Here is a 12151-nt window from a genome sequence, read left to right on the forward strand (position 1 = left end):
ATAATAATAATAATAATAATAAAGAAACTATTTGTAATAAGAACATAATAATAATAATAATAATAATAATAATAATAATAATAATAATAATAATAATAATAATAACAACAACAACAACAACAACAACAACAACAACAACAACAACAACAACAACACCAACAACAACAACAATAATAATAATAATAATAATAATAATAATAATAATAATAATAATAATAATAATAAGAGTAACAATAATGGTAATGGTAAGAAGAGGAGCACAAGTGTAACTGAGGGTGCAGCGCGGCCTTTCACTTCCACTTGAGGGAAAATGAAAGGCAAGATTTGTGTTTGTACAATAATGTTATTGAGGAGAAGCAAGATGAGACAGTGTGGACCAGTGATGTGAACACTGGTGACAGAAGTGTTTGCTGAGGAAAACTTTATTTGTGTTGTTAGTGAAGGACCAATGTGTGAAGTGGTGTGTCCTGCCGCCAGTATTTACACCAACAACCGCCACCATCACAACACACTGCCAGCACCACGACATGCACGCTGAACTTTGTGTGTGTGTCTGTCTGTATGTGTCTGTCTATCTGTCTGTCTGTCTGTGTGTCCGTGTGTGTGTGTGTGTGTGTGTGTGTGTGTGTGTGTGTGTGTGTGTGTGTGTGTGTGTGTGTGTGTGTGTTTGCTTCTTTCCTCTTAAAAAAAAAAAATAATATTGGCAATGGTGTGGTGTGGTGGTGTGTGGTGTGTGGTGTGGTGCAGCACTATCTTGACAGCACCACGCCACACTGCACCACAGTCACCTCAGTAACGGGGCGGTGCTGGGCTGCCTCCTGCACCACCTCCAGGCCCCGCACCACCTGGCCAAAGACACCACACCAAATACTACCACGCTGCACGCCCCGGGTGGTGATGCTGAACTGAGCACCACGGGCAGGGTCACCACGCCACCGCCACCACCACACAGCCCCCGCCTTGCCTGACTGCCAGTACTCACCCTGGTCAAGGTGAGGCAGCAGGGCGGCTCCTCCCCTCCCATCACCTGTCTGGTAGTCTCCTCCCACCACACACTCCCCCGGCTGTCCCTCACGCATCACGTTAAACAGCCTGGTGTTGGCGTAGCAGGCGCCCCGCTGGCCCGAGCACAGCAGCATGAACTGCCGGCCCCTGGGGGTGTCCTGGGGTAGACTCACCACCACCCGCCGCGCCGCGCTGCCGGGCCACGCCAGGTCCAGGAACACTTCGCAGGGGGGGGCGGCCGGCACCACCTTCCCCATCTGGAACACATGTTGTTGTTGTTGTTGTTGTTGTTGTTGTTGTTGTTGATAGTAGTAATAGAAGTATTATTATTATTGTTGTTATTATTATTATTATTATTATTATTATTATTATTACTATCATTATTTTTTTTATTAGTAGCAGTGTTATCATTATTACAGTTCTAGGTATTACAATTTTCATCATCATCATCATCATCAGTAGCAGCATCAGAAGTATTCTTATTTTTTAAACGTTTATGAGTATTGATAGTGTTCTCATTACTGTCATAACTATTAGTGTCATCGTCACCATGGCTGTCGTGGTCACCATCATTATCACCATCTCCATATCACTGTTGACAGTAACAATAATAATAGTAATGATAATAATACTAACATGAATAATGACAACAATGACCTTTTTTCTGTGATGACACTATTACTCTGATTATTGGTGGTGTTTGAGATGATGATTCCCTTGTAATGAGTACTGGCACTGTGAGGAGGAGGACAAGACCCGCCTGCCACACCGCCAGGGGCACCAGTGAGGGGGAGGGAGGGCAGCGGTGCAGCCCTCACGGTGCTGCTGTGACAGCCCCCACCGCCAGGGAGGAGGGAGGGACACTGCCTGGCGGAGGGGCAGGGCGGGGAGTGTCGGGAGGGTGTGGGCCTCCAGGGAGGAGGGAGGGAGGGAGGGAGGGAGTGAGGGACAGTGGCTGGCGGAGGGGCAGGGCGGGGAGTGTGGGGAGGGTGAGGGCCTGCAGGGAGGGAAGGAGGGAAGGACACTGTCTGGCGGAGGAGCAGGGCGGGGAGTGTGGGGAGGGTTTGGGCCTGCAGGGAGGGAGGGAGGGAGGGAGGGAGGGACAGTGCCTGGCAGAGAGGCAGGGCAGGGAGTGTGGGCCTGCAAGGAGGGAGGGAGGGAGGGACAGTGGCTGGCGGAGGGGCAGGGCAGGAAGTGTGGGCCTGCGGGGAGGGAGGGAGGGAGGGACAGTGGCTGGCGGAGGGGCAGGGTGTGGTGGACCAGGTGAGGGAGGGTAAGGGTGAGAACGGGTGCGTGAGTGTTGTGACGGGCAGTCCCCTTCCCTCCAGCCACGCGGTGGTGGCACCAGGGCGGGGCGCGACGCCCTGACCCACCTGCAGGGTGGCGATGAAGTTCGGCAGGACCTGGGCCTGCAGGGAGTGGAGGTAAAGGCTGCCGTCTTCAAGGCTGATCCTTGCGTGCCGAGTCTGTCCCTTCACGTCGTGGACGGCGAAGACAAGGCCGGCCTCCACCAGGCCCCTGGCACGCTGTGTTAGGCTGTGCAGGTCCTCGGCCTGCAGGGAGGAGGAGGCAGTAAGCCAGGCTGGCAGTTTGGAGAAGGGATACAAGATGTACATTTCAAAAGGCAGCAGCAGCAGCAACAGCAGCAGCAGCAGCAGCAGCAGCAGCAGCAGCAAACCTTTAGGCCTTGAGCAGCCTACTCAGTGTAAAGGGGGTTTTACATGAGGCAATTCACGGCTGCTTTTAGCCGGGATCGTGCAGCCGGGAACGAAATGCAGCCGCGATTTGCTGAATTGCCGGAGCAGCCAGGAAGCCGGTGTGTGGGCCGCCTTGCCTCCATTTTTCCCGGGTCAAATGAGAGCAACTCTCAATATAAAATTGAAAATAGGAGGAATGTTGTTGGCAAGTGTTTTAGTAATAACCATTGACTGTCTGCCATTATGTACAATAAATAAATAAAATATTTACATTCATTTATAAAAATTGTGGAAAACAGATGAGGAACTTTATGTTTGTTTATGTGGTCAGTGAGACAGCCAGCGCCCCAGCACGAGTCTACCACAGCACCACAGCACCACAGCCTACCAGGCTATATACACCAGGCACTGAGGCAGCCAGCGGCCCAGCACGTGTGTACCACAGCACCACAGCACCACAGCACCACAGCCTGCCAGGCTATATACACCAGGCACTGAGGCAGCCAGCGGCCCAGCACGTGTGTACCACAGCACCACAGCACCACAGCCTGCCAGGCTATATACACCAGGCACTGAGGCAGCCACCGCCCCAGCACGTGTGTACCACAGCACCACAGCACCACAGCCTGCCAGGCTATATACACCAGGCACTGAGGCAGCCAGCGGCCCAGCACGTGTGTACCACAGCACCACAGCACCACAACCTGCCAGGCTATATACACCAGGCACTGAGGCAGCCACCGCCCCAGCACGTGTGTACGACAGCACCACAGCACCACAGCCTGCCAGGCTATATACACCAGGCACTGAGGCAGCCAGCGGCCCAGCACGTGTGTACCACAGCACCACAGCACCACAGCACCACAGCCTGCCAGGGTATATACACCAGGCACTGAGGCAGCCAGCGGCCCAGCACGTGTGTACCACAGCACCACAGCACCACAGCACCACAGCCTGCCAGGCTATATACACCAGGCACTGAGGCAGCCAGTGGCCCAGCACGTGTGTACCACAGCACCACAGCACCACAGCACCACAGCCTGCCAGGCTATATACACCAGGCACTGAGGCAGCCACCGCCCCAGCACGTGTGTACCACAGCACCACAGTACCACAGCCTGCCATACTATATACACCATGAACAACTCCACACTCATTTCTTCCTTTGCTTTCTCTTCAAGCACAGCAAAACCACAGCCATAGCAGCCAGCTCGTTGGAGGACGATTCCATCTTGATTGTTTTCGTTGTGATGCAGCGGGCCAGCGGGCCAGCGGCTGCTCTCCACCGTGTGAAGGCTTTCGGCTGACCAGCCGGCTGGAAAAACAGCCCCTGCAAACCCGTCTTAGCACATCACCCCACACTGGCAGGAGAGAGAGAGAGAGAGAGAGAGAGAGAGAGAGAGAGAGAGAGAGAGAGAGAGAGAGAGAGGGCTGCGGAAAGAGAGAGCAACAAGGAGAGAGAAAGAGCCGTGAGCCGCGCAGCAAGAGCAGCGCCGGGCAGCAGTGACACTCGAGGCCTGCCACACTCACCGTCAGGGGCGGCGCCAGCAGGGCCTGCAGCCTATCCGCGATGGAGGAGGCCTCGGCCCAGGCTGCTGGGAGGCTGGAGTCCCCCGAGGCTGCAGCAGCAGTGCCCGCTGCCTTCAGGGCTGCCTGTGTGGCAGCAGCGGCAGCGGTGGCGGCCTGCAGGGCTGCGCGCGATGCCTCTGCCACCTGAAACACAGCGCGGCAGTGAGGCGGTGTGTGTGTGTGTGTGTGTGTGTGTAGGGTACTGTGCAAATGGAGGGACGTGTGGTGGAGGCGTGGCCTGAGGTAAATGATCTAGGCAGGAGTGTTAATAATGGTGGTTTGAAGTAAGTGTTTGTAATTAGTTTAATACTGTGTACCACTGTGTAACTCAACAAGTGACTGATGAAGTGTTGACGCGCTACTTGGAGTTTAATGTTTTAACATTGTTGTGGAGTAAAGCACATGTTTGGGACTACAAACACTGTGTTGTATGTGAGTGTTGTATGCACAGCTTGAGGTGTGCTCAATAAACTCACTCACTCACTGACCGTGGCCAGAGGAGTGACCTGCAAGCACAACAAGTGTGAGGCCACACCCACCCTGGTGACGGTGGTGACGGCGTGGACGTTGGGAAACACTCCCAGACACCCCTCTGTCTGACTGTCCTTCTCCACCAGAAGGTCTGTGTCCTCAATGACCTCGTAAGCTTCCTGCCGTGTTGCGGCCGTGCGCAGCGACTGTAGCGCGGCGTGCAGCTGCTGCTCCTTCTGCCGCACCTCCTCCTGCCTGCCCTCTACCCGGGACTCCTCGCGGTGCACCGCCTCCTGGGCACTCTTGCTCTGGTCCACCAGAGTCTGCGGCTCGTCTTGCAGCCGCTGCTGGCGACTGCTCCAGCCACCGAGGGTTGTCAGATACTCGGCCAGCTGGCTCTGCTCCTCCTGGCAGGAGCGGATGGCAGCCAGGACCTTCACTTCTTGCTCCTGCAGCAGGGACTGTGCCTTCCTGCTGAATCCCGTTGTCGCCTTTGGTGCAGGCCGTGTCACTGGTGGGGCTGCCTGCTTCCCTGGCTCGGCTGGCAGAGAGGCCAGTCTTCTCAGTCTCCTGATAAGGCCCTCTGTAATATAGGAGATGGGGAACTGGCCCGCCTCGGGCACGGCGTGACTCGCCCGGCAGGTGGGGCACGTGATGGCACCCTGCTGCTTCAGTCCGTCAATGCACGGCGAGCACACTGTATGGCCACAGGGCAGGTTGCGTGGCCGCCTGAGGGTGTCGTCAAAGGTGGTGAGGCACACTGGACACTCCTCCACGTTGTCATCCTGCAACAAAGAGGCGGCGTGAGGGACTCACTCCACCCAGCTCGGCACGCTCTCCACATAAAACACCTCATGCTGCTGCTGCTGCTGCTGCTGCTACTGTCAATCTTTCCTCCACCATTAACCCCTAACCTTCATGTTTTCCCCCTCATTCACAACCATTCATTTAATATGTATGTATATATATATATATATATATATATATATATATATATATATATATATATATATATATATATATATATATATATATATATATATATATATATATATATATATATATATATATATATATAATTCCAATACTGCTGAGGACAACACTCACCATGGCTCAAACTCCTGCCTCTGTGTTGCTGGCCTTCCTTCAGGCTGCCTGCCTCTGTGTTGCTGGCCTTCCTTCAGGCTGCCTGCCTCTGTGTTACTGCCCTTGCTTCAGGCTGCCTGCCTCTGTGTTGGTGCCACAACGCGCGTCACACTCCGCCTCCTTGCTCCTGATTGGATGGAGATGCAATTAACCAGTTAGTCAAAACATAAGCTCCCTTAAAGTTATAGTAAAATAAACTAAAGTAATGGCAAATAAATCTTATAGCAATGGAAGCCGTGTGGGGGCAACAGGTCGCTGTAAGGCTCTGGCAGACACGCCAGCATGCACCTTGTTGCTGTGGGAGCGTGTCAAGCCAAGGGTGGTGATGCTGACGTGTGCTTCATGTGGCTCACTCACGGGGGTAGACGCATTAATGAAGATCCAAAGGAATTAGTATTGAGAAAATTTGATGCGGTGAGAGGGGCAGCATGGGTGGATGAAGAGCAGCTTCAACACCTATGTTTCTCCGCGTTACCAGCGCCGCCAGGTGATGCTGCCAGAGGTACTACGTGTTCACTCCACCGCCAACACTCCACAGGCGAGTCAAGACAAGAGTGATAAGATTACTACTTGTATCACACCACTGGCGGCGGGGAGCTGGGGAGGTGGCCACTGGAAGAATCGCAGTATCTGATAATTTTAATCGCCCCTCATGTCGGGGAAAAGCTGCCACACTGATACCCGAAGCAACTCCCGCCTTGTCTGGCAGCTGACTTTCATGTCACTGCTGAACTGACCGACCATCAACGTGAACAACACAAACATTACTTTTATTCCGCTCTATAGAAGTATTCTTTCCTTAACATTTGAATAACAATTACCTCTCAGATCCGTGATGGGACAAATGTTCCTCACCGAGGTGTGGTCCTCTTATTGATGAGATACTGTCCTGTCTGTTATGAGTGATGCAACACATATCACTGTCACTGGCGCCGCCACGTTGTAATGTCGTGTTTCTACTTTGCACGGTGTTGGTGAGTCCTTAATCTATAAGACTGGCTTTTGTGGGTTCAAGGGAACGCTTTAAGTTTCTATAATTTTTACCTAATTTGTGTTATTTACATATATTTACACTCAGACGATCATATACGACTTACGACAACAACGAAAAAAATACGAAAATAGTTTCATCTCTCTTCAAATAAATTTTATTAAATATCTGGAACACTTCACATTACACTTCCGATTCAAATCACTTCACATATTTAATACTCAATGATAAATCACATCCTACACAAACCTGGCAGGTAATATTCAATGAGGAACACACCCCACACCACCCAATCCCTCTCTGTCAAAATATAACACCAACATTTTACTGTGATTGCATTACAACTATCTGGTTCTACTTACTGGCACTGTGACAGGGACCTTGCCCATCTTGACCCTCTCTGGTGTAGCTTGTCTCTCTGTCTGCTTCTGTCTATTCCCGTCTCCTACACCTTGTAATATACACGTGATGTTATAGCGACCTTTTGTCCCAACAAGGCTCCCGTTGCTATAACATTTATTTTCCAGTAATTCGATCATACGGTTCATTTTCCTGTAACGTTCAATAAGGTTAATTTTCAAGTAGGTATATTCATTTTCTCAAACTTTGATCATATGGTTCATTTTCCTATACTTTCCGCAAGGTCCACTTTCAAGTAACTCTATTTTTCTTCCCATACTTCGATCAGACAGTTTATTTTCTCTTAACTTTCAATAAGATTCATTCCTGAGTAGCTTTGGTAATCGCATCTTCTAATCAGGAACAAGAAGGCGGCGGTTCCTATGGTGTGCCGGCTGTCCGTGTTGTCCACATCATCTGCTCCTGGTGACCTCTGCTTCCCTCGTATACTAATTCATTGATGGCATCCTGAGTACCTCTTCTTGTAATCTTGTGCTAATCTCCGGCCCTGTTAGTGTTGTGATGACTCACCGCACCTTGTTGTTCTTCTCGGTGGCCACGTCTCGCCTCTTCTCTATCAGGGTGGTGATACCTTCTTGCTACCTGCTGTCGTGTTTATCATCTTCTTCCCTCATTCATTCTTTCTATTTTTATATTTCCTTCTTCATTTCTTCATTCTTGTTTCATTCTTCTTCAGATCAGAAGTTAGGCATTCTGTGGTTTCCCTGCATGAGCTGTTTGCTTCCTGAGGGGTTTTGACATCTACAAAAAGATGTGGAAAAGTGCAGGGTTGTATCATCAGCATAGGAGTGGATAGGACAAGAAGTTTGGTTTAAAAGGTCATTGATGAATAATAAGAGAGTGGGTAACAGGACAGAACCCTGAGGAACACCACTGTTAATAGATTTAGGAGAAGAACAGTAACCGTCTACCACAGTAGCAATAGAACGGTCAAAAAGGAAACTTGAGATGAAGTTACAGAGAGAGGGATAGAAACCGTAGGAGGGTAGTTTGGAAATCAAAGCTTTGTATCACTCTATCAAACGTTTTTGATATGTCTAAGGCAACAGCAAAAGTTTCACCAAAATCTCTAAAAGAGGATGATCAAGACTCAGTAAGGAAAGCCAGATCACCAGTAGAGCAGCCTTGACAGAACCCATACATACTGGTGATCAGATATAAGGTTGTGAAGTGATAGATGTTTAAGAATCTTTCTGTTGAAGATAGATTCAAAAACTTTAGATAGGCAGGAAATTAAAACAAGAAGACATAGTTTGAGGGATTAGAACAGTCACACATTTTAGGAACAGGCTGAATGTAGGCAAACTTCCAGCAAGAAGGAAAGGTAGATGTTAACAGACAGAGTTGAGTTTGACTAGGCAAGGTGCAAGCACAGAGGCGCAGTTTTTGAGAACAATAGGAGGGACTCCATCAGGTCCATAAGCCTTCCGAGGGTTTAGGCCAGTGAGGGCATGGAAAACATTATTGCGAAGAATTTTAATAGGTAGTAGTAGTAGTAGTAGTAGTAGTAGTAAGGAAAACATCACTGCAAAGAATTTTAATAGGTAGTAGTAGTAGTAGTAGTAGTAGTAGTAGTAGTAGTAGTAGTAGTAGTAGGAGGAGGAGGAGGAGGAGGAGGAGGGTGGAGGAGAGAGAGAGGAACGAGCCCTGAATCATCCAAGTTAGACTTTTTAGCAAAGGTCTGAGCAAGGAGTTCGGCTTTAGAGATTGATGTGATAGCAGTGGTGCCATTTGATTGAAATAAAGGAGAGAAAAAAGAAGCAAAGTTATTGGAGATGTTTTTGGCTAGTTGCCAGAAGTCATGAGGGTAGTTAGATCTTGAAAGATTTTGACACTTTCTATTAATGAAGGAGTTTTTGGCTAGTTGGAGAAAAGACTTGGCATGACTTTGGGCAAAAATATAAAGTGCATGAGATTTTGGTGATGAAAGGCTCAAATGACTTGTGTAAGCCACTTTTCTATCATGTATAGCACAAGAACAGGTCGTGTTAAACCAAGGTTTGGAAGGTTTAGGCCGAGAATAAGAGCGAGAGATGTATGCCTCCATGTCAGACACTATCACCTCTGTTATGCGCTCAGCACACAGTCAGATTAAAAAACTGAGCATCACATCTTCAGAGTATGTGTGTGATGACAACTTGCCAGTTTTTGGTGCCTCCCATTGCAGTAAGTCAAGCATCAGAGCTTTGGTCTGTGGGCTTTACAATTCATCATTTCTTTCTTTTTTTTTTCTTTTCTTTTGCAGTGCAAACCTTTCCACCACTTTGTGGGATTTTCCATCTGTTACATGACATGACAATTAGAAACTTTCAGATTTTGGAATTTTGGACAGAGAATTCTCAATTGTGCCAACAAAATACAGTATTCACCTGAACCACCTGTCAGTCACAAGGCTCCCAGTGAGGTGTGCTTGTTCCTGAGTCATGGAAGTCCCCCAAGGTTTCTTCCACTTGCTCTCCATGTTACCACCTGCAGGGAAAACGCACACATCAATACTCCTGCTGCTTGATACATGTTTGACTCACAACTTAGTCTAGAATTTAACCATTCACTACAACATTACACAGCATGGAATGCACAGCTGAAAACATTTATATGCACATTCAAGAAAGGAAACAATTAAAGAAGCAGATTGTGCAATTTCTAGCCAGTATAGTGCATAGACATGGCTGTGAAAGAAAAGAAATGCTTCATGATGGTCTGGGAGTCAGGAAAGATGTGGTAGGACAAGATGGATAACTAATTTTTTCACACCCTCGTCTCTGGTAAAAGTCACTCACAAAAATGATGGACCCAGGGCAGGTCTTTTCCACTCAACCTTCCACATCTTCTAATCTTTGGTGGATTAACTTAACAAGTAAAAGTTTCCATACGAAGGGCGGCAGTTCATTCAAAGGAAGGGGATCAAGTAAATCCATTCACACCTTTTGGCTATGGGCCTTCCCTCCCCTTCATCTCTCTCTCTCTCTCTCTCTCTCTCTCTCTCTCTCTCTCTCTCTCTCTCTCTCTCTCTCTCTCTCTCTCTCTCTCTCTCTTTAATAGGCTGTTTGGATAACTATTTCACTCGAGAGAGAGAGAGAGAGAGAGAGAGAGAGAGAGAGAGAGAGAGAGAGAGAGAGAGAGAGAGAGAGAGAGAGAGAGAGAGAGAGAGAGAGAGAGACACACACACACACACACACACACACACACACACACACACACACACCTCTTGAGGATTGCAGTCAGGTGACACAACCACCCACATGCAGATACACACCCACTCAGTGGGCAGAAGGAGGAATGTGTGAAATTGTTAGCTAAGGTCTGTGTGTGTGTGTGTGTTTACCTAGTTGTATTTACCTAGTTGTGACATGGGGGAGAGGAGCTAAGCTCGTACTGTCCCGTCTCCATAACTGTTTTTATCCAACTTTTCCTTAAAGTCATGAATATTTGTAGCACACACCACTTCCCCTTCCAGTCCATTCCATGCCGCTATGCTTCTATGAAGGAAGCTAAACTTCTTTATGCCCCTTCTGCAAGTGATTATTTTTAATTTTCTTCCATGTCCTCTTGTGTGTGTGTGTGTGTGTGTGTGTGTGTGTGTGTGTGTGTGTGTGTGTGTCTTTTCTCCCATCTCTCTCTCTCTCTCTCTCTCTCTCTCTCTCTCTCTCTCTCTCTCTCTCTCTCTCTCTCTCTCTCTCTCTCTCTCTCTCTCACGATTGATTCCAAAGGCCACAAAGATGATTAGCAGAGGTTTTCGTGAGTGTTTCTCCTGTTAGTAATGTAGGAATGTTAATTTGTCACTAAAACCATAAAAAACATCCTTAAAAACCTGTGCCACTTCGAATAGAGCCTTTTAGAAGCGTGTTTCTCCCATCAGTAGAGTAGAAATGTAGTTATTTATTTACATTTTATATATAACACACACACACACACACACACACACACACACACACACACACACCACAAGGGCAAAGATGGAAACACAGCTGATCAGGCAGGGAAGTGTTATAAGAGATGTACAAACGCATAGCAAGGCAAGGCACACAGCTTTCACACCCACCTCACACTCACAACACTCTTTCAACACCTTAACCTTTGTTGGGGAAGAGAAGCACTACTACCTTAACCTTACAAATACACTTATTATAGCTTATCTCTTACATATACCAAGACAAGGCACACAACTTTCACCGTTACTCTCACCCACAACACTCTTTCAATGCGTTAACCCTTGTTGGGGAAGAGAACCACTAAAATATTATCTCCTACAAATATATTCAAACTCACTCAACACACAACACCTTAGCCCTTGACGGAGACGAGAAGCGCTCCTACCCTAACCTTACAAGAGCACTCACTAAAATCTTATCTCTACTCCATCTATTCATCCATACACCAACCTGGTAACTCCACACAAGACTTGAAGCACCACAGTCATACACGTTCATCTATCTATGCCACAGTGACTCTTGAAGTTGGTGGAGCACAGAGTGAACCGAAGGGCATCAGCTCCACACTCTGGGATGCCTGTAGGGGAGTTCATCCTGATACCAGTGAGTACCTCTTATGCATTCAGGCTCCCCTCCACCCTCTCGCACAGTACCTGAGGGCATGAAGGGGTGGTGAGAGGATGAGAGGCTACGAGGGAGAAGGGAAGGGATGAAATGTGATGAAAAACAGAAGAGAACACAGATGAGCAGGAAAATTGAAGTAGAGAAGAGGGAAAAGAAGAAAAGAGAAGAGATGAAAAGACAAAGAAGGAGAAAAGAGAGAAAACAGAATTATAATAACAATTTTTGCCATCACATCTAAAAATCTCTCTCTGTCTTTAGCGCTCCTTCAAAAAAATACACTTGCTAAGAAGCTTTCA

General features: G+C 48.1%; 1 protein-coding gene across 6 annotated transcripts; it reads right to left on the bottom strand.

Annotated features, from left to right (window-relative positions):
* Positions 1-323: 323 nt before the first annotated feature.
* LOC135109545 (uncharacterized) lies at positions 324-11819 on the bottom strand. Of its 6 annotated transcripts, XM_064020947.1 has the most exons (7): positions 11682-11819; positions 9669-9768; positions 5850-6015; positions 4760-5527; positions 4233-4415; positions 2379-2558; positions 324-1262 (listed from the first exon to the last, which is right to left on the bottom strand). In XM_064020947.1, the coding sequence occupies exons 3-7, from the start codon at positions 5850-5852 to the stop codon at positions 750-752; spliced, it is 1647 nt and encodes a 548-aa protein (XP_063877017.1). In that variant the 5' UTR covers positions 5853-6015; positions 9669-9768; positions 11682-11819; the 3' UTR covers positions 324-749. The 6 variants fall into 6 exon arrangements, with proteins under 6 accessions (XP_063877017.1, XP_063877014.1, XP_063877013.1 ...); XM_064020944.1 differs by lacking the exons at positions 9669-9768; positions 11682-11819 and adding an exon at positions 6246-6667; XM_064020943.1 differs by lacking the exons at positions 9669-9768; positions 11682-11819 and adding an exon at positions 6222-6667.
* Between the last annotated feature and the right edge of the window lie 332 nt (positions 11820-12151).

This window comes from Scylla paramamosain, chromosome 19 (assembly GCF_035594125.1).
Source record: "Scylla paramamosain isolate STU-SP2022 chromosome 19, ASM3559412v1, whole genome shotgun sequence".
NCBI classification, from domain to species: domain Eukaryota; kingdom Metazoa; phylum Arthropoda; class Malacostraca; order Decapoda; family Portunidae; genus Scylla; species Scylla paramamosain.